The 22335-nt window shown below is 38.4% G+C and overlaps 3 protein-coding genes and 1 long non-coding RNA gene across 7 annotated transcripts; 1 reads left to right on the top strand and 3 right to left on the bottom strand.

Moving 5' to 3' along the window:
* Window positions 1-303: 303 nt before the first annotated feature.
* Window positions 304-2819, bottom strand: LOC145483140 (QRFP-like peptide receptor). The gene is made up of 2 exons (XM_081461734.1): window positions 2627-2819; window positions 304-2110 (listed from the first exon to the last, which is right to left on the bottom strand). The coding sequence occupies exon 2, from the start codon at window positions 2048-2050 to the stop codon at window positions 920-922; it is 1131 nt and encodes a 376-aa protein (XP_081317860.1). The 5' UTR covers window positions 2051-2110; window positions 2627-2819; the 3' UTR covers window positions 304-919.
* Window positions 2820-4985: 2166 nt separating this feature from the next.
* LOC145482465 (RYamide receptor-like) lies at window positions 4986-6140 on the bottom strand. The gene has a single exon (XM_081461072.1). The coding sequence runs from the start codon at window positions 6138-6140 to the stop codon at window positions 4986-4988; it is 1155 nt and encodes a 384-aa protein (XP_081317198.1).
* Window positions 6141-11291: 5151 nt separating this feature from the next.
* LOC145482464 (prolactin-releasing peptide receptor-like) lies at window positions 11292-12377 on the bottom strand. The gene has a single exon (XM_081461071.1). The coding sequence runs from the start codon at window positions 12375-12377 to the stop codon at window positions 11292-11294; it is 1086 nt and encodes a 361-aa protein (XP_081317197.1).
* A 1602-nt stretch (window positions 12378-13979) lies between these two features.
* Window positions 13980-22000, top strand: LOC145482928 (uncharacterized). Of its 4 annotated transcripts, XR_014048842.1 has the most exons (6): window positions 13986-14906; window positions 17226-17310; window positions 18300-18411; window positions 20222-20343; window positions 20772-20975; window positions 21176-22000. It is a non-coding gene; the product is annotated as an uncharacterized LOC145482928 (long non-coding RNA). The 4 variants fall into 4 exon arrangements; XR_014048843.1 differs by having other exon boundaries at window positions 13980-14906; window positions 18300-18397; window positions 20772-22000; XR_014048840.1 differs by having other exon boundaries at window positions 13981-14906; window positions 20772-22000.
* The last annotated feature ends 335 nt before the right edge of the window (window positions 22001-22335 follow it).

Genomic DNA, 22335 nt, shown 5'->3' with positions numbered 1-22335 from the left:
CTAAGTGCCGCAAAATTTCGCATTTCTACATCTTTTCGTTATAACTGCAGACAGTACTGTTTCGGCCTTCTGGGCCTCATCAGTGCAGTGCTGAAGACTGGGATGGAGGCTAAGCTTAAAAAGCCGCCCCAAATACTACACATGTGTGTTATGTTCGTTACCGGAATGTTCCAGTCTCCTCGTTTTATAGACGGCGTAGTTAGCCGGCCAGCCGTCAGTTAGAAGTTACAACAACTTTCTCATTGTTACCCTGTAGTGGCATTTTGAAGAGAAATGACAATTGGACCGAGTGGAAGAGAATTCAAGGAGCACTCGGACGAATAATTTCAAAATCGTTCGAAAGAGTTATGAAGACTCTATGAAGAGTTGCAACCATTTGCATGTTCATCGTTGTATTTCTCCGTCTCTTTCTCCTATTCATTAACTGATGGCTTGGTTCATTAATAATCTATCTCTACTTTTAACCGTGATGTTTCCCCACATTTCAATATTACATGCAATTTGCATATGGCAAAAATACTTATTACATGTAGTTTGCGAAAGAGCCTTTGCACCGGTTCTCCTAAATATGTGCGAGCCTCATAAGTATAAGAACAGCTAGTCTGCGAAACAAGCGTTCCCGTACATAGAGCTTTTTCCGCATTCTGGCCCCGCGCAAATTGGAGCGACATCATACTTCGTCGATTTTTTATTTTTAGTTTTTGCTATCGCTCCATATTGTGCGCGGCTCTGAGAATGCAGAAAAAGTTTTAAGTACGGGAACGCTTTGCTACACACTCTAAAAACAACGAGAAGACAAGACCACCCTTGCCAGTGGTAAAGCCAACTGTATAACTAACCATTGACCGATCTCTTCTGTTGTTCATGAATCTTGCTAGTATTGAAGTAAACAGGTGTGTGATTATTGAAACACTGAGATTCATTCGCGGGGTGTCATTCTGTCCTCCATCTTGAGTTTGAGACTGACAAGGCTGACACTCTGAGGAAACACACTCAACGACCCAAGGCTGGTTGCAGACTGGGATATCAGGGACAGCGTCGTACCGCTTTGCGCTCTACGTCGAACACGGCAGGCCAGGCGCGTCAAGATGCTCTTGAAGCATCTGCGGTACTTTTGGCTAAATATGATATAAAGGCAAGGTGTAATGGCGCTATTGGCATGTGCGAAGAAATATCGAATGAACTGTACATTGCATGATATGCTAACACCGATAACTCCTTTGCGCATGATGAAATAAGCAAGCCAACAGGCAAAAAATGCCAGCGTCACGGAGAACAACGTTTTAAACACATTGGCGTTCATTTTTTCTCTGCGTGTTTTGCCTCCATCCTCCTTGGCAAAGTCTCCAGGGACTTTCCTTTTTCTTAACTTGATTGCAGTCATGGAGTAGAGGACGATTATTACAAACAAGGGAATGGCATAAAATATGGCCGTCAAAGTGTTGTTGTAGATTCGTCTTCCATTGGAGCTTCCAAAGAACTTGTTAAGATACGCGCGGCATATCAGAGCGCCTTTCTGACCATGGGTGAGTTTCAGGGCATACATGTTAGGCACGTGAGCTGCCAAAGACGTCAACCAAACCAAGAGAAAAATGATCTTCACTCTGCGAACTGTAAGCTTGTTTCCTATGACGACGGAAACAGCCAGAAATCTCTCGACACTCAGAAACACCAGAGTTAGAATAGACACTTTAATCGATACCAAGTGGAGTGTGGGAACTGTCTTACATAAGGCAAGACCCAGTGTCCCTCTGACCAGCCAGTCATAGCTTCGAATGACCGATGATATCATTCGGGGCATGTATACCACAGTTATAGCCAAGTCTGCGGCGGCCATATTTGCTATGAGATAATTTACTGGTTTCCTCATCTTTCTGTCTTGCCACAAAACGCCAATAACCAATGTGTTTCCAGTCAGTGAGACAAGTAGGATCACCACGTATGCCAACACTCGACTAGCTTTGATGGCAGGGTGGTCAGATTCGAAACATATTGTTATCAACTTTCGGTTGGTCACAGGAGTGGAGTTAGTTGTGAAGTTTTCATCCATGATTGGTAAATGAATTACCTGTTTTAGGTCGCTTGTAAAAGGGTATCTTTAGTCCTGTTTCTGTAAAGAAGAAGTGTTCAAAAAAAAAAAAAAAGAAAAAAAAAATCAAAGGTGATTCTTTTGTAGAGAAACTAAGATGTCCAGAAAAAAAATAGCAGCAGAAAGCCTATCTTTGTTGCCTACTACATTAAATTTAATTAAAAGATATTCAATTTATATGAGCACCAAATTCTATCAGGCATTTATAACATCGTCCTCTTAAATGATATTTAACACTGAAAGCTTGTCCAAAAAGGTCTCAGTAGTCAGTGATTCCCACAAGCTATCGTCAAGCTGTTTTTGAAATACTACAAAACATGTCCTTTGTTTGAAAGCTTGCACAGCAAACACGATAATAAAAGTGAATATGAAAATGAAATAAGCTTGTTTAAAAGTTAAGGCGCTAGACGGTAGAAAATCCTTTAATGAACAAAGAGAGTGGAACAACGTAATCGTAATTTGCGGAGTGTTTTCTTGTTTGAAATCTGGTGCTGATAAAAGGTAAGCCAATTACACAGAATTTGGAAATCATTTTACCTTTAACTCTCCTTCATATTTTGAGCTGGTCTCCTTTGTAGAATTAAACTCTGTAAGTTATCCCTTCTCAAGAGCTGCAGTTATTTAGTAGTAGATCTCCGTACGGTCAGTCTAGTTATCACAGACACTTTTGCACTTGAGCGAACCACGCCGAGTAAAAGTCATTAAAACGAACTGTATTTTATAACCCTAAATAAATCGAAAACCATGTGTACTTTAAACAAATCGAGATGTCCCCTTATTAGGAGAGCAAGGCTTTTGTTAAGTGGTAAATGCCCAATTATTTTTCATCCTCGCGTTAGTCTCAAAACGTAAGAAATCTGTTTGTCATATTGTAGTTGGAAAAAAGCTCAATCTAGGTTTTTCAAGATATATTCAATTAATATTTGACACTTTTTGCTTTTTGTGTGTGCTTTCTATTGACACTTGGGCTTTTGTATCATTTACAGTGTTTGTATATCAAAGCTTTAAGCCTCGCTTTCACCAAGTTGTGTTTATTCAGTTGGCAGGTGCTTTAGCTTTGCTTATTTAGAACAAATTACCCCGTGAAAGAAATGTCTCTTTCAGATATCAAATGATAAAAACAGTTGGAAGTAGACAATTAGGCACTATAAAGTTCTGCTATGTGGCCAGGACTCGGAACTAAGTTAAGAAACAATCATTGACATCAAATGTTGTAGCTACAACTCTAAATCTCACTTAGCTCGCTTTTTGCCAGAATGATTGCCAAGGAAACCACACTCGTGGAAAATTTTATCGACCAATCATTCGGATTAGCGTCTCCGATTTTCATAATTAAAAACACTTAAAAAACATGCAAAAAAAAAAAAAAAAAAAATGGAAAGACAAGAGTTTGATATTGTAAAGAGCTAAATGTATGAGTTTTCGAGAATGATGTGGTAAAAATATACAGATCTGGATACTTTTAAGGAAACATGTTTCTGAACGCTTTCCTTTGGATATTCCAAAAACATATTTTGCAATTAATTATTCTCAATTTGATGAGATTTTCTCGGTTTGGCAAGTATTCTGTGTCTTGATGTACAGTACGCCTTTGTAAACAGAAACGCTTTAATCTCTTACGCAAGAAAGGACCTTAATGCGACCAATGCTTTCTTTATCGTTCCTCCCAATGCTACAAAAGCTACACTATCCAGGCTGAATACCATTGTTGTTATGAGGCAGGTAGTCGCAAAATTTAGTTTTGGAGTAAATAACGTGGTTCCTAATTTAATCGTTTGAATTCAATTTGACCCCATCCGGTAGTTTGTTGTGAACTCTCTTGTCTAAAACAATTGGAATATGGGACAATTAGTGTGACAATATACAAGACGACTACGCCGGAGGAATTTGAAAACGGAGGTTTTACTCTGAAAACGCATCAAATGTTTTCCGTCCACACTACACCGGGGAAGTTTGAAAACGCAACAATCACCGGTCATTTTGGATTTTTTAGTAAAAGTCGGACAGGGAGATATCAGTATTATCGTAACCTCAACGCTTTGGAGGAACCTCCTTTTTGTGACGGATTAGCACGGACAGAAGGCCAGCTACCGAAAACTATGAAGCTCCGTTTTCAATTTCTCCCGATGTAGTGTGGACGGGGCCTGTCATTTTGTCCACGTGAAGATTGTAACCAATCTACTATCAAGGAACGACGGCCAAGGTTCTTAGCTATACAGAACCCATTTTTTGTCAATTTTAGGTTAAAGTCGCCAGGCTTGAACTTCGTGGACGGTTGACAGTAAAAGTGCAGCCTAACAAACGAATAGCTTGTACACCAAGCGCCAACTACCGTACTGATATATTAAATGTATTTAGGAATTACACTGGCCATTAAACGGCAATTATAACATTAGGCTGTGAATCTCCATTTAGGTGATTTTGACCCCAAGGAACGGTTGTGTATGACGTCACTTGTTACTGGTAAAAATTTTCGACAAACACTACACACGCAAACGCTGTTCAACTTCAGCTAACACATCCATTTCGAAAAGGGTTAAAAAGAAATTGACGTCCATACGCAAGAAAAAGAAAATGACGTATTTTTTATTGAGCTGGTTCTTTTAATTTTGGTCAAGCTAGCTTTTGTTTCTTTTTACATAGTCAAGTCCCACACTGGTAGCTATCAAACTTCATCAGGGGCATTATTTCAATTTGGGGAAATTATATTCCAAATCTCGGAAACGGGAAGTCACAGTTGAGATCAACGAAAAGGAACAAGGCGTGGCTAAAACTAGCAAAATTTAAGATCCATTAAAAATTACATCTACTAACTTCAAAACCAATGTTAACCGACATGAATTCGAAGTGCCATAAAGTGCTTGCGGTCATGCTTCAAGACTATCCCGGAAAGAAACTAAACACAATGTTCGCCATGTTGGAGACCTGAATTGAGGGTTGCCCTGGAATATTCAGAACTCTCATCGGCTTCTAATGTCCTTACACTTAACAACTCCATATTGGATATTGAACGATTTCGAGTAGAAGATACTCGTAAAATGTGCCTTCCTGGATTATGCCATTTCAGTTGCCTTTGTGCTCTTTTGATACCATTTCGATAATTCTCGCTAAACACCAAGCAAATGATTGGATTGCAGGCGCTGTTAACGTGACCTAGGAAAAATCGTACGAAATACAGTCCACAGGGGATGGACCCATTCCAAAATCCGTCTAACGGCAAAAGAAGAAAATACAACAGCCAGCAGAGAAGGAATGCGGTGATAACAGCAAGAATCATCTTAGTGACCTTTCTGTTGGTGGCCAAGGCTCGTCGTCTTGTGACATTATCAATCAGTCCCGTTCGACGTCGTAAAAAGATCACGATCGCTGTGTATAATGCGATAATGAATAAAAGTGGTAACCCATAAAATACGACTACCATGAAGTAATGGTAAAACTTTATTGCCCTTTCAGTTTGAAAGATGAGATCGGGAAACCAAAGACATCCAAGGTCACCAGATTGGAAACGAACCATTTTAACACCATAAAACATTGGAGATCGAGCAGCTAATGCGATCAGCCAAGTGCCGCATAACAAACCAACGGAGACCTTCCTCGAGATGACCACTCGTAGTGGGAACGCCACCGCGAAGAATCTCTCAAAGGCGATGACTACAACGGTCAAGACAGAGACGCAGATTGAAATTTCATGTGATAAAGACACAATTTTACAAAGTACAAGTCCTGGGATTCCCCCAACAACCCATTTAAGTCCAATAAAAACTCGGCTCATCATCCGCGGCATGTAGACTAATGTCAGGAGGAAATCTGCGAACACCATGTTCATTATACAACAGTTGACGGTATTCTTCACGTTTTTGCTCTTGAAATAGACGAATGCTAATATGGTGTTTCCTACGATGGAAGTTACCATCACAATACTGTAAGCGATGATCATGAGCGCTTTTAAGGCGGCGCTGTCTGTGAATCTGAAACATTGGGCGTCTCCCATCATAGCAAAGACTCCTTTGAGACTGTTGTTCATGCTAAGGCTGAGAGTAATGTTTTCCATTTCGACTGAATTCGATTCGTGCATATGGCTCGGGGCACCGCTAATCACAATTATATTTACAGTGAAGGTGTTTTTCCCTGAATATTATAAAGATTAGTAGCTTTTAGTAGCATTTCTGTTTTTTCAAATGTCTATCTTCTCTTGCCATGTGAGTAAATACAGCTGTGTTGTATTTCGAAACGCAGAAAATAAGGAAAAATAAATCCTGGAAATGTCATTCACAATTCTTTGATCATTCAGTTTCCTTTTGTGAGTGAGTAAGTTTGTTTCGAGGTTGAATCCACATCATTTTGAAAACTGAAGGAATCAGGGCGAACTATTATATGTTGTTTAGGAAAAGGCTGCTTTATGTTAACTGAATTTTTAGAGGTTTCCTAGCCGTAGATTATATTGCTGTACTAACGAAGAATTCTTAGAGGAAATTGTCTTGGAAAGGTAATACAGTTCATGCAGTGTCAGATCAGAAGAATCGGGCATTGTTTGTCATTTAGTTGTCAGGTGTGCAAAGATATGTTGTCAAGCTTTGACGGTTCTCGTTTGGACGATCGATTCGCAATGACCTTTGTGTTAGATATCAGGATTAAGAATACTTGCATGATTTCTTACGCAATCAAACGCTCAGCTATGGAAACGCAAATTTACTAAATAAACAACGATACGACCTCCGGACCATAAATAGGTGTCCCAGCATTCTTTGGGTCTGTTTTGCCGCTCATTACATGAGCCTTGTTTTGGGATTACTATTTCTTGCATGTAAGTTATGATTTGACCCTCTGGGCAATGTTGAAATTTAGATGTTCTTCGAATTTTGATCAGCGCCAACCTCACATGGTAGTTTATGAAGCTAATTTTCGGAGCACCATGTGAAAGAAACTTTGGTATTAAGACAGAATTCACCAGAAGTTCGAGTAACAAGTGGACAAAAACCTAGTACCAAGATTATTTACATCGTGTTGCAAACTTCTGTACGACTGTTTTAAATATCTTCTCAAAAAACAAAAAAATTTCTTGCAACACTAAACATCGAAAACGAATGTTGAACTTCGTATGAAACATTTGGAAGTACTGGTCAAATGAAACTGATGATGAAATTTTGCCTTTGTTTGCACAAGTTTTCTGAACTTTAAAATTTATTTTCTCTTGTTCCCATAGGAATTTTTTTTCGGTGTTATTTCAGGCAATTATTCATGTATTTAGCTTTAAGAACATGTGAAAATGACTGTAAAATACTTAAAATTATTATGGTACCAGATTTTTGTCCACTACAGCCTGAAATTGCTCGATTTTCTATCGGATTTTGTCTTAAACTCGGTTAGGGAATACTAGGATTACCAGCTAAGTGAAAGACACCTTACGCGCACTGAGTGAGAGAAAAGTCTGCAAAAGATCCTTCGTATTCCTGGCCTCAGACCATTTCCAACAAGGAATTGCTTATACAGTGCAAACTGTATAAACAGGAAGCGTGGGTAACATCATCATGCGGAGACAATGACTATGGATAGTTCACGTCATCAGCAGGAAGGGAGACTCTGTTTCTAAGCCGACGGCACTCCTCTGAACATCGCATGGTAAGCGCTAGCGGGACAGACCCAAAAATACATGGCTACGCACTATAGAGACAGAGATGAGAGGGCTTCGGCCACAGCTGGTACTCCATCCAAAAGCTGGCTGGGGAAAGATAGCTGTGGAGGTCCTTTGTTGCTGTCCTGTGTGTGCCAGTTAGCATGACGGGCGGTAAGTGAGTGAGTGAGCACTGAGTAAACGGAATTACCATCAAGCCCGGAATCGAATTTGATTTTTATTAAGCCATTTCAGTGGTTTCTTTCATTTTGTTTCCAAAAATCAGTGCCCATCATGAATCAGAGGTTACCCAAAATTATCATTCGAGGGCCGGAGGAAAACGCATTTCTTTCCCGCAAGTAGCCAGTGGATTCTGGTCCCAGCAGTTCTTGGCCTGAAATCGAACAGGATGAGACGAAACTGTTCGATACATTCCTTCAGATCATTCAGCATTCAAACAGCATTCAAAATAGAACGGTACTGATACTTCGAGCTGTCATCATTACGGAGCAGCGTCTACAGGTAATTCCCATGAGGTCCTAAAAAGCACCAGCCGATTCAGCACTAGGAGCGATTGCAATGTAGAAGGGCAAATTCCACCTTCTTGTCAGTTAGGTCGCTGCTTTTTGTAGGACATGCCACACTGATGGTGTCTGCATATGTCGTCTAGAATACTGCGGGACTATAAGTTTAGGGCAGCAGCTCGGTAACAAAACAAAGCACGATAAAAGAAAAATCAAAAAAAAATCAGTCCACTAATATGCATATGCAAACTTTTTTAACTGAATAGAAACAGGTGGACCCAATAATTTTCAATTAGTCCATGTGATTTGTTTGTTGCAAACAAGGTCACTTATCAAGTTAAGATGTATCTGTTGAATAACAGTGCCACAGCCACATTCTTTTCGTCAGTGAACTGATTACTTCCATTTCACTGAATCTCGTATTGGGAGGCCAGGGCGGCTGAGTTATCGAAGTCGTTTCGCCTTTCTAAACGAGGGTAAAGCTGACGTTATAATAGGTATTGCAAACCTTCCCCTACTGTTAAAACACTTAAAACGTTTTCCAAATCTGACAAAAACTTGTGAGCACAAATTAAGCCTTCTAGCAGGTAAAGATAGTGCACGCTAGAGTTGATAGAAATAAAAGAAGGAATAAAGACGATGTTGATTAAAGCTAGCCACTGTGAACAGTTGTAAACAGTTGTAAACCCCGATGAATATTTATCGTGTCTAAATAATTATTAAAGATTAAAGATCAAAGATTAAAGATTAGCGGAGCTCGTCTATATGTTGTTGAATGACGATGAAAAATATTGGGGAGGACTGTTTTCCTATTGTGGCACTTGAATTGGTTGGCTTATTATTGACTGCTTTTGTTGAAAGAATAATGATCGCAAAGAACCTACGAGTGACAGGCCAATTAGGAAGTCAGAAATGCAATATGTTCAGATGAGTGCTGTGTTAACAGACAACTACAATGGACCGTGTTAAAAATCAAATAACGTTGGTTTATGATAACAGTAGGACAAAGTGATTGGCAATTCAACATGTACCATTTTTAACTACTTATTATAACCAAGAGTGAAGTCTTAACGGGAAATTAAAATCTCGAACTGAGACGTTGCTGTAATAACCCAGCGATAGCAAGGTCAATACGGCAAGGCTGAGGTTTGAGATTTTCCCGTAAAGATTTCACTGTCGGTTAATAAGTAGTTCATTATATCGCTTATAAAATGGCTTTAAATTTCCTTTGCTTTGTTTTTGCAGGCGCGTAATCGGCCCGTGCCCATTATGGGACATATTAATACAGTGAAACTAGCCAATCAGAGCGCGCTTTATATCGGCTACAAACACAAGCCATATCATAAAAGGCGTTAACGCCACACTTTTGGACACCCTCAGGGTTGAATCTGACCAGTGTATGGTGGTAAGCTATGATCTTTATTCAAGCATAAGCTTTAGCTGTTAACGGAATACTTCATGTTGATCATAATTCAAAATATTAATTCGAGCATCCCGCAACTCAATATTTTGACGTCGCTTGTCAAAAGGGTCACCTTTAAGTCAAAAGAAGAAACCAATATCCGGAGAAGGCAAAACGTGGGAAAAGTGTTAGAAATCGACTTCAAGCAACGCAATAAAGTGGCAAATGTACGTTTTATTAGTATTTTTTCTTCGACCTTTTCTTGAGCTTGTGTCATCAAGCGATTTCGGTTACATCAAATGCTAAGGCTAAATTCATATATGGTGAGAATAATTAGACCTTTTTTCTCGTGTGATGAATGTATTTCAGAAAAAAATGCAATATTTTATTCTGTGAAGCTGCTTGTAAACATGAATTACGAACTTCGAATTTTGTTCTGAAAATGATAAAAATGACATTTTGTGGTGTATTTTCGTACCTCTATGATAAGGACACCATTTTCAATTTATTTTAGATAGGGTACATTAAAACAAGCCATGTTGATAGTGAAATCTGACAGGTGTTCCTTGATAAAACAAAATAATGAATCAAGGAAGCTCGCGCTAATTATTTCTGCGCATCCTTACTGCGCACGCAAATTCACACGCCACGTCATGCATGAGAGCGCGCGCTAAGTAATAAAATGAACAGTGATAGGGCAGATGGCCAATGCTATAGCTTTGCCTGGCTTTAACACTCTTGGACGTTCGGTGACTTCTATTTTTCTTTTGATGGATTATTTTCTCTACCGATTTTCTACGTTTAGCGAAAAAAATGAAGAAAATATATCGTCTAGAAGTTTGAATTTTTTTGGAAAATGCACCATCGAATTCCGTTCCTTTCAGCTCTTCGTTTATCTGTGCGACGGTTTCAAATGCCTCTTGAAGGGTTAAGTTTTGTGAAAACGTTGGTTACGGTGGAGCTATTTACCCAACAGACCCACTTACACAAAACATGACTCTGATCGTTTGCCTCCGTTGACTCACCTTCAATATTTTTAACTATAAACTCCTGTCGACCATGCTGAATTACGTGCGCCAGTTTCTCAAAATCAAGGTAGTTTTACACACGAACGAACTCGGTGACCCCCAATTTTTTTTTTTACATTTCTGACACAAGTAACTCATTTTCCGACTGCAGTAAAAAATTTTAAAAAATCTATCGACAGGAAAATTTTCGCGCGAACGTCCTTAAGTGCTTGCGCTATAAAGTGACTATTTAAGAGCAAATGTCAGCCAAAATGCAACAGAAGTCGAAAAATCGATTTTCTCTTTTTTTTCGCCCACAAATAGCCTTTTATAGGAGTATATAGAATGTGATAGAGTTTTTTTTTTAGGCTCGAAGCGCTTTAGCTTCGGAAAAAAAAAATCGAGAAAACCGATTTTTGCCTCGACCGTCGCCAAATTGTAGTCTGACAGGTGTTCTCTGATGAAAACAAACCAGTGAAGTGGCTCCTCGATAACGTGACTATTTTGGTCTGAAAAAAAAAAACTATTAATATATCTAGGTTTTACAACTAATAGTTAGACATCGCTAAGGTAAGCTTTACAGCAAAGAAAGATGAATTAGCAAAATTCAGCAATAAAAATAAAATGTAACGATAAAATGAAACTAGACACGATTTTGTTAGTATTGGAGACTTGGGTTGAGGGCTACTCCAAAATATTCGAAACCTTCATCAGATCTTAAAACCCTTACATTTAACAACAGGATATTGGATCTAGAATGATCTCTTTCAGAAGATACTCTTAGATTAAACCTTCCTGTCCTTTTCCGTTTTAGTCGATTTCCTGCTCTTCTGATACAATTTCGATAATTCTCGCTGAACACTAAACAGATTATTGGATTGCAGGCGCTGTTAACGTGACCTAGGAAAAATCGTACGAAATACAGTCCACAGGGGATGGACCCATTCCAAAATCCGTCTAACGGCAAAAGAAGAAAATACAACAACCAGCAGAGAAGGAATGCGGTGATAACAGCAAGAATCATCTTAGTGACCTTTCTGTTGGTGGCCAAGGCTCGTCGTCTTGTGACATTATCAATCAGTCCTGTTCGACGTCGTAAAAAGATCACGATCGCTGTGTATAATGCGATAATGCATAAAAGTGGTAGCCCATAAAATGCGATTACCATAAAGTAATGGTAAAACTTTATTGCCCTTTCAGTTTGAAAGACGAGATCGGGAAACCAAAAACATCCAAGTTCACCAGATTGGAAGCGAATCATCTTGACACCATAAAACATTGGAGATCGAACAGCTAATGCGACCAGCCAAGTGCCGCATATCAAACCAACGGAGACCTTCCTCGAGATGACCACTCGTAGTGGGAACGCCACCGCGAAGAATCTCTCAAAGGCGATGACTACAACGGTCAAGACAGAGACGCAGATTGAAATTTCATGTGATAAAGCCACAAGTTTACAAAGCACAAGTCCTGGGATTCCCCCAACAACCCATTTAAGTCCGATAAAAACTCGGCTCATCATCCGCGGCATGTACACCAGTGTCAGCAGGAAATCTGCGAACACCATGTTCATTATGCAACAGTTGATGGTATTCTTCATGTTTTTGCTCTTGAAATAGACGACTGCTAATATGGTGTTTCCTACGATGGAGGTTCCCATCACAACACTGTAACCGATGATCATGAGGGCCTTTAAGGGGATGCTGTTAGTGAATGTGAAACACTCGGGGAGACTGTTGTTCATGTTGAGGCTGATAGTGAAGTTTTCAAGTTCTTTGATTCTAGCCTGATGCTTGAGTCACGGCTCATTTAGAGCTGTTTCGACAAAAGGTTTTTCCGAAAAAATCGTGAAACCAAGAAGAAAGGGGGAGCATCAATACACCTACGTTTTTGTGCTTAAACACCTTTAGCTTCACCTAAGCAACCGTAAACCAATATTACCCAATATACCTTTCGACACGGTTTTACGTTTTTCTTGGAGACCCTTCGCCCAAGCAGCTGTATAGTTGCAGAAAAGGCGTTTTTTCTTGAGTATTATGAAGATTAGTAGCCTTTAGTGGCATTTCTGTTTTGTTTTTGTTTTTGTTTTTGTTTTTGTTTTTGTTTTCAAACGTCTATCTTTCCTGACTATGAAAATAAATACAGCTGCGCGTTTTTCGAAAAGCCTAAAACAGGGGGGGAAATGAATTTTAGAAATTTCATTCACAGTCTTTCCATCATTCAGTCTCTTTTTGTAACTGAATTGAATCCAAGTCAATTTAATGCTCAAAGGCCAACTCGTGATATTTGGTACGGATATGTTGAGAAGTACAAAGGACAAGGGTTATCCAAAAGATTTTGAGGAGTTTGTGTGTTGCGTGACCCAGCGTAAATGTTAGAGCAATCAGAACCGACCAAACGCGAAAGATCAGTTTATCTCCTCGGCAGCCATTGGTTCACAGCGGTCTTCATAAATAATTCATCAGATGCAGGTTGGCGAGGTAGTAAGATTTCAGATGCGATAATCTGAAGTTCGCGGTTTCGACGAAGGTCGGAGGTTCGAGTCTTGGTGCGGGATTATTTTTCTTCTGAGGTACAAACGTATGGTTTGCGTTTATATAGACATTGGGAAATAGAAATTGCCAGCCCATAAAAGTAATTTAATGATGTAAGAAAATGAGACAGTAAGGAGATTTGAAATAAGGATCACAACGTAATATATAGAGACACAATAACCAATAAGCATCTCACCGAACCGAATGAATTGAACAACAACAACAACAACAATTAAACTTGGGAACCTGCGTAAACACAAAATGCATATCACTACATCTTATCCCGTCTCAAGGAAGGATGACCAAATGAAAGAAATGTTAAAGAAAATTCGTTTAAGATTGATTATAATTCAATGCAAAGCTAAGAAATGCATTTAGCAGCCGGGAAACGTCCAAAATTTCAGACTTAAGTTGTTTAAGTTTAACAATTGTTTACGCTGAGGCAAAATTTGAATATTATTTTTGCCGACGGCTTGGCAGTCATTATTGACCGTGGCTTTACCGATCTTTTACGAGGACATTAACTGAAGCATTTCTTTTTTCTCTCTCTTTTTTATTTTGATCAAACAAAGCGAGGCAGTTTTCATACTTTGTTAATACAATATGGATCAGCACATACGAACGTCATATAAAGGAAATCTTGTTTGCTTCTAAAGATCTCTTGGTTTTCGACCGTAACTCGGAAATTGCAAAGAAAGTTTCCACAACAAAGAGTCACCTACTGCAATTTGGCAGTTCACTTCACTGTGAATTCTCCAGGCTGAAACCTCCAGCAAAAGTTTTGAAGACTGCATTGAATTAGACTTTTCTATAGATCAAGGAATCAGCCACTTTTCCTGCTGTTTTTACCTGACAGGATCGCGGGACGGAAGAAAGGACAGTGGAACGGACATTTGCTCGCTCTACTGCTCGCACAGTGATGTCATAGCGGAGCTCCGGCGGCCCGAAGGGCCGCCAAGCGGAGCCCCATACCCATATAGGGAAGCAAAGGAAACCCATGAATTGATTTTCTCATGGTTATCATGACTAGCGGTATTGCTCGTGGGCGCGTACGCACGACGGCGACGACGACGGAGTCGCGCAAGATGGCGCCCATACTCCAGCTAATAGGTTGACAGAGACATGCACCCTCGGTTTGTAGCGGGAGAATGCCATTTTTCTTGGCGGGATTTTGAAAGAGAAACGATAGCGGAGGTTGATCTAATGTTTTTAAGACAGGGTTGCACTGAAGCAAAAAACAGAAAGCAAGAATTAACGGGCAAAGAAGTAGCGAAGAAGATCGCGAAAAAGACTGAGCGGGCCAGCGCTGGGGAAGGAGGCGAAACAGTACTGAACAACGCCGTGAATTATAGCTAGTCAAGGGCTAGAGAAAGGAGGTGAAATAATACCGAACAATGCCGTGAACCAAAGCTAACGAGGGCTATAGAAAGGAGGCGAAAGTACCCGACAAATCAGAAGACTGCAGAACTCCTCATGGCCAAGTTCAAAATTCGCGCGAACGTGATGCTGTGCAGCCGTGCAAGAAAATTCAAAAGTCACATGATTTGGTCAGGTGATGAACAAGAGAAATCAAACGTACCCGAGAGTTTTAGAGAAATTACAAAACAGTAAACGTAGCGGAAAGAAGTGGTTGATTCGTTGATCTATCGAAAATATGACTTCAGTTCAGTCTTCACAACTTTTGCTGCAAGTGTCTGCCTGGAAGATTTACACTGGCCGAACTGAATTGCCAACTTGCGGTAAGTGACTTTTGTTGTTGCGTTTGCTCTGAAAATTATTAAGTTGCCTCGGCGATATAAGCTTAGCTAAGCTTATTTTCAATTGGAATCCATTGAAAGTCTTCCTTATTTGAAGCCATGCTGTAAGAGATTTTAAAAATTGCATCGTTTTAATTTCGCTCGTCTCTAAACAATAACACGTGGGTCGCTTTGGAGGTTGCTGTAAGTTGTAAACAAATAAAGTTTTCTGTCGATTTTCGTCGTCAACTTAAGCGTATAACCTCACGTCTAAAAATAAGCTTAACCAAAACCGTACTTGTAAACACGGCCGGGCGAGTTTTGAAGTTTACTCTGAGTTAGTTAGCACTGCCGCTTCGTAGACTGCTAAAATTTCTTCATCTGTTTTGAAAACCAAGAAAGGTCTACAAACCATTTTAAGCCGAAGCGAACAGGATTTGCTAAATTTACTTTTGTTCCTATGTGAATATTTGCATATTGTGATTACAAAGTATGGAGATTTCCTTGTTTTGTTAGTTCAATTTATTCGGTTTGGCGAAATGCTTTTGTGAATTCCGAGGTTCATTTGGTTGAAGACTGGTAAAGCTACTGCCAATAAAATGACTGCAAAGCTAAATTAAACCGTCGGCAAAAATACAGACTCTCAGTAATATTCAAATTTAAGGGTGAATAATTGTTAAACTTTAACACCGCAAGCTTAAACGAATTTTCTTTATCCTCTCTTTTATTCGGTCACCTTTCATTGAGAAGGGATTGCTGTTGATACTCGAGCTCAGATGTAGTGATATGCATCTTGTGTTTATAATGTAGATTTCCTCGTTTTATTTTGTTGTCTGTCCAATTAGTTCGGTTTGGTGAAATGCTTATACAGTGTATAGTCCAAAATGTCGAGTAGACGATTATGCATGGCAATCCTGTCGGCAAATTAAGCTCTGCTTTGATTTTGATTGGCTATTTCATTTTATTTATGCCATTGGTTTTGGTTGGGGTACATGGACCCTATTTTCTTAATAAGAGGTTATTCCCCAATATGGTATTTACACTTAATATGGAAATGATCCTAAAAAGTGAGATTGTACTAATTAACTCGGTAAATTGAACAGTGTAATAGAAGTTCTTGCCCTGACCATTTCTCAGTAATAAGAATAACTTTTACATACATATATATACACAATTTAGTTGGAGAGAGCGCTTTCCTATCTCCACTCTCTCTCTCTCTCTCTCTCTCTCTCTCTCTCTCTCTCTCTCTCTCTCTCTCTCTCTCTCTCTCTCTCTCTCTCTCTCTCTCTCTCTCTCTCTCTCTCTCTCTCTCTCTCTCTCTCTCTCTCTCTCTCTCTCTCTCTCTCTCTCGGCTCTCTTCTTCACACTAATTTTTTATTAACTAACTTGTTAAATGAATATTATTGACTGTTTTCTTTGTTGTGCATGCATACTTTTTTGCTCGTTGAAGAAAGTTTCAGTTTCTTCCTGGCTGTACAGTGTCCTTTGTCCTGTCCAGTACCAATTCGTTTGTGATATAACTTTGTGAATTCTCTATTCTCCTTAAATTTTATCTCATCAGGTTGATAGAATGCACTCTCAGAGTGTTCCATCATTGTCTTCAGTCGCTACAATTTTCTGGGAAAAAGCAATAGTTTTCTTAATTTCCTTTTACTTTGTGTTAGGACTTTTTAGCATGCCTGTAATTGGCCCATGGGCATTACCGGAGAATAATTTTCAAGTAAAGAATTACATTTGTTTTAGTGTTGAGTGTTTTAAATTGTTATGAATTAGGCATTTATTTTTATTTTTATTTTTTAAATTTTTTATTTTAGTCGCATGCAATGTTTTATGATTTTACCGAGGTATACTATGTAAATGTGAATAATGCACTGGAATTGGCCAATCAGAGTGTGCATTATATCGGCTTTAAACACAAAGCATGTATAATAAATGACTTGTATGTAAATGATATTTTTATTACAGAGAACTGGACAGGGCAAGAACTTCTCCTTCTTTTGTGAATTTATATATTAATTCCTCTCAGTGCTGTCAAAGATGTCTCAGGAACCTTCATTTCTGATAATCTATTATTTTCCACCATACCTACAGCACAGAAGCTCACCAAATCCTAACTGATAACTAACGTGTGTGTATCTCTAGCCTTTGCTGTCTGCTACATGTATATTCTGTTATCCTGCCTTAACTGTTAGAAACAATTTTGACAGAGCTGTTTCAACAGTTTCACTTAAATTGATTTCCAGTAACAGTGCTACATGTAGCAGTGTTATTGAGTATGACCTTTATGGTGGATTTTAAATTTTTATTTTTTTATGATTACAGACGACAACAAAATATAGATGTGTATACATAACCTGATGTTGGTGTTGGTTACAAACCGTAGTTCATAATAGTCATCCTATTACAGGTAAGGGGGAAAAGTTCAGAAAGTTTAGAACATTTCTTCTCCCAGCACACCTTCTGTCTATAGGTGCAATAATTGAGAGGTTATATATATATATATATATATATATACGAGGAGTATTGTAAAGTTACTGTATAAACTTAGTATGAAAATCTGACATTTGAATGCCTCCTTTGCTAAAATTAGTCACGATTTAATTGTTATCTCTCCCTGTGAATTCATAGAGATTCCAGAGGCAAATTATCACGTAATGTGGAAGTCCTGTCTTCAAGTGAGGGAAAATGACACAAAAGAGTTACAATGAAAGTAAAAAGAATAGATCGTTTTCACGTGACGTCATCGCTTTCTAAAATCCAAAACTAAAGAACCACCAAAGTTTTTATCCTCGTTAGGCATAAGAGGTGGTATATTTATATCTGTTCACAATTTTACAGTTCAATAACGTGCTTCGTTTGGAATCCAGAGCATTTTGAATGTCAGGGTTATGGAGGTGCGTGACATAAGGCTAAGATCGAGTTCGTCAAAAAATATAAACTTATCTCGTGATTTTGAGCTTTTTTAGAAATTTGAGCATTACGAAAAGTGCTTATGTAAATGCTTCTTTGATCAGTACTGATAATCAGTCGCCTAGATAGCCAAAGAAAGTTCCAGATGTTTACTCTATTTTCCGGCTGCCATATTGGTGTACCACGGAGGTACACCAACATGGCGTTTTCATACTGGGCTCTGTAAATATCTGCGAAACATTTCGACGAATATCTGAAGTTTGGGGGAACGTACAGGCCTAAAACTTGGAGAAGTGTCTTATTTAGTTACCTTCTATAACATCATAATTTCATAGCTTTTTCCAAAGGATGGTTTTCGATTTATTCTTTTTATTGCGTGACAGTGAAAATGATCTATTGTGAATGTTTACATGGTGTACATTATACATCATGTAAAGGTATTTGGTGAGTGCCAAAGGCATAACATTTCATGTATTGCTTTTTCAGGACAAATTATATAACAGTGATGTTTTAAAAGGTGTGATCAGAAAAATAATGAGTACATTGTCCAGGCATCACCAGTTTATGGACGGCATATGTAGACAGTAAGAGATTAACTGTAAGCACCACGTAAGTTAGTTTTATGCTTATGACTTCTTGTTCTTGGATTTTGTGTCATTTCATCACAAGAATAGGTAATGAAAGATGCAATAGTTGTTGCAATATATTTTTGAAGGAAAACTTATAAGTTTGCCTATGCTGGATAACAGCCAGGTGTAAACTGAATGTGAAGCAAACACTCTGTTAAAGATGGGGCAACCCTAAAACCAAGAAACCGGAATCCTGAATCTGGAACCAAAAACCGGAATCCAGAAACCGGAAACCGGAATCCGCAAATCAAAGAAAATAAGTTCTTCAAATACACAAAAATTGTTTTGCTTAGCTTTTCGACAGTAAAAAATAAGCTGCCAAGTAAAAAGGACCTCAAACTTAACCTTTTTTGAAACAAAAATCCCCCGTCTGTTGAAATCGTGCAACCGTTATTTCTAGTGAGGGCTATGATTATGAGAATCTCAGTAAAGTGCGTCTTAATTTTATTCCAAACACCTCGAGAGCGTCTGAAATAAGCTTGCTGGTAATTGCCATTTTGTTCAATAAGTGATCTTCAATTTACCGGAAGTATAAATTTATCCTTTATGTCTAGTAGATACTGAACAAGATAGAAAATTTCATAGAGAACAGGATATCCGTCAGTGGCAGCCCCCTGTACATTGACGGTCAGGCCCCCCACTTTCGAAGTCCAAAGGCTAACCTGTCTGGTCTAAATATGAAATTTGATTTTTCCAACAGATACGAGACCAATTCCAGATTAACACAATTTTCACACTGATACTGTGACAAATCAGCATTTCATATTCGTGGCGGCCATCATATTAAAACAATTTGTAGAAATGTTGCGCACTTACTTCCATCTGCTTCTCACTTGCCAACAGATCAGACCACATGTTGTTAAAAGATGCTAAAAGACTGCCAGAAACTCACTGCAATAGCCTATAATAGCTTGTTGTTAATGTGCTGCTCACCAGTCTTCTCAGAGCAATTTGATCTAGACAAGAACCGGGCTCTCACCAGGGCCAGCTTGAACAAAAGATGGGTAACTTAACCTATGAGCAGGCTCTCGTGTTTGGGCTGGGGGCGTGAGTGGCAAAGCCGCATGAAGGCTCTTGGTGACGTGCCAATGCAGAAAAACACTAGACACCTATTTAGCCTGCTCAGACACTAGAGACAGATACTAGAGCCTGCTCGCAGGCTATGAGTAACTCTATCCACCCAAAAAATCAGTAACCCTGACTGGATAGTGATGTACCCAATGGATAGCTTTATGCAACTTTTGAACAACCGGGCCAGATATATAGCTAAGGGTTGTTCAGAACTAGTCAATCATTTTTTAGCAATTACAGTCTGTGGCTGAAGTAAAGCCAAGAAAATAACTAACAAGAAAATAATTTTTGCTCATATTTATTAATTAGACATTGCTGAAGTAAATTATTTCTATCATCATTCATAATATCTGGATTCCAGATTCTGGTTTTCAGTTCCGGATTACAGATTCTGGATTCCAGATTCTGGATTCCGGATTTCGGTTTCCACATTCAGTGTTTTGGGGTTGCCCCAGATGATGTATGTGCATATGTTAATCTTGAATAATCTGAAATTTCAGAGAGTTTAAAAATGTCATATCATATCTGTGATGGTTCTGAGGTGGAGGGCTGTTACATGTAGATGTAAATGTCTCATGCACGATTTTTCACTTCTTATGATTCAGGTGAAAATAGCTTCTGTATCTGTTGATGTGCAACAACCTACACCAATATTTCAGCCTAATAATGTACAGTGTATATTAATTAACCAAATTATGCTGTTTTTAGTTGACCAGTGCTACTGCATAGTAATGTGATGTTGAAGTGCACAAATTTACAAACATGCCCAGTGTCAACTTGTCAAATATATGAACTGGCCAGACAGTGTAGATTACAAAATTCTCTGAAAGGTAAGATGTTTCTTAAACATTATTTTGTAATTGTTTTCCTCAAGAAAAGATTCATACCCCACATGGAGGTTTTTTCTCTGTTAGAGCTCTTGATTCCTGATACTTTAATTTGGAATTTCTAAAGACTGGCCATGAATGGGTGTTGGGTGTGAATATCTTCTGGAACTGCACATTCATTCATTGAGTAAGCAAGAACATCAGTATTTATCCTAACAAACTCTGATTTTCTTCTGGAAGCTGAACTCATATACAGTTGTACAGTTATATGTACATGTACAAACAAACAGCCTGGATGACCCTGTGATTGGGACTGTGCACATTGTTGTAACTTCCAGTGTTCCAGTTTCTTGTTTGAAGCAAATTGCATTTGCTCTCGAAAGTAAGTTGCGAAGTTCATAACAGTTATGTAAGTTTGCTTTGTATCTCAGGGCAGAGCCTGCCACTGTGAAAGTTGGAGTACCAACCCCTAGCATTTGATTCACTACTAACACTCAGTAAACAAGTCACAATGAAGTACACTGTATATCAAAGAGAGGAATTACATGCCTGTTCCTGTCAGTCAATATATGAACAGTTTACAGATGGGCAGCCTGTATTAAAACATCAAAGATTTTCAAAGCAAGCATGGCCTGGTGAGATATTTCTGACAGATATATTAATTTGTGAAAAGTGCTATAAACAAATGCATCTGGGAACAAATTAATTTATCATGGATGCAGCTTCTGAGAGATCCCCAATATTAATGGAACATACACTGCTCATACATGTAAAAGAGTTCAGTAATTCATTACTTATGATTGTAATGCTTTGTTTGGTTTCTCTGTATTTACAGACAACTTGATGGGATTATAAATTCTGCACCAAGTTCATTGAATAAACTGACTTGGAGGTTCAGTTCTGCAACCCATCCTTTGTGTAGTAATATCATAGCTGCAACATTGTGACAGATACACTGCATTACATTATTAAGAAACACATATTAACTAATTATTTTTAAGTGCCTGTTAAATTAATCAGTTTTTCTTAGAGATAATTTACTCATGGTTTATTTAAATAATTGGCTTTTTGGCTTTAAAATGATATTTATTGAGCTTTTAAATCAATTTTGTGATAATCTGCATTGGACATGGCATAAATTGATATTTTGCCAACACGAAATGGAGAACTGGGTCTTAAGCAAAGTTGCAGGATTAGCATTTTTGTAGAAAGAAAGGGTTGAGAAATTTGTGACGTTCTACAGACAGCCTTGCCATTCGCAATGTCCAATAAGGTTAATTTGTTCCATTCTGTTGTAGAAATAGTGTTCTCTAATTTATAAATTACTTCAATCTGTTGTTTAAATGATTTCCTTATAACCCCATGTCTGGCTTTGGTGCATGTAGGATATTGATGTATTTTTTATCCATTTTGCTGTAAATTATCGTAAGTGATGTGTCAATCAAAACATATCTTGGATATGCTGGGCTCTTCTGACAAATGTACCTATGCCTGATATCCTTGGAGTGCATTTGGTTGTGTAGTGCAGACAAAATACATGTACATAATATAATTTCCTCTTAGCTTACTGATAATTCTTGGTATAATTTAATCATAGCAAAATTAATTAATGGAACCCAATAACAGCTCTTGTAGTCCACAATGCCAGTCGAGAAAAAGAACAAATCACATTGAAATTGAGTAATAAAATTACTATTAGAAGCCTATGCAAGTATTCATGATCAGCAAAAAAAAAAAAATATCGTAATTACCATTTATGCGAGGGTGATTTTGCTCATTGCAAACCCTTCCAGCAGGAGCAGACTCCATACAATAGTGAAGATGGCTAAATGCATCTTTGGGGACAAGTTAGAAAACAAAACTTTCCAACTTTTCACATATGTATACTGTTTTGGTATTTTTGTGAGATTACATTTGGTAGAGATTCAGGGACTGAGTATATTGTAACCACTGTATTTCAATCAGTCCCCACAACAAAAAAATGTGTAAACTTCT

Source organism: Orbicella franksi, chromosome 3 (genome assembly GCF_964199315.1).
Source record: "Orbicella franksi chromosome 3, jaOrbFran1.1, whole genome shotgun sequence".
NCBI lineage: Eukaryota > Metazoa > Cnidaria > Anthozoa > Scleractinia > Merulinidae > Orbicella > Orbicella franksi.
Note: the sequence above shows the minus strand (reverse complement) of the source record. Positions and strands in the feature narration are given on the sequence as shown.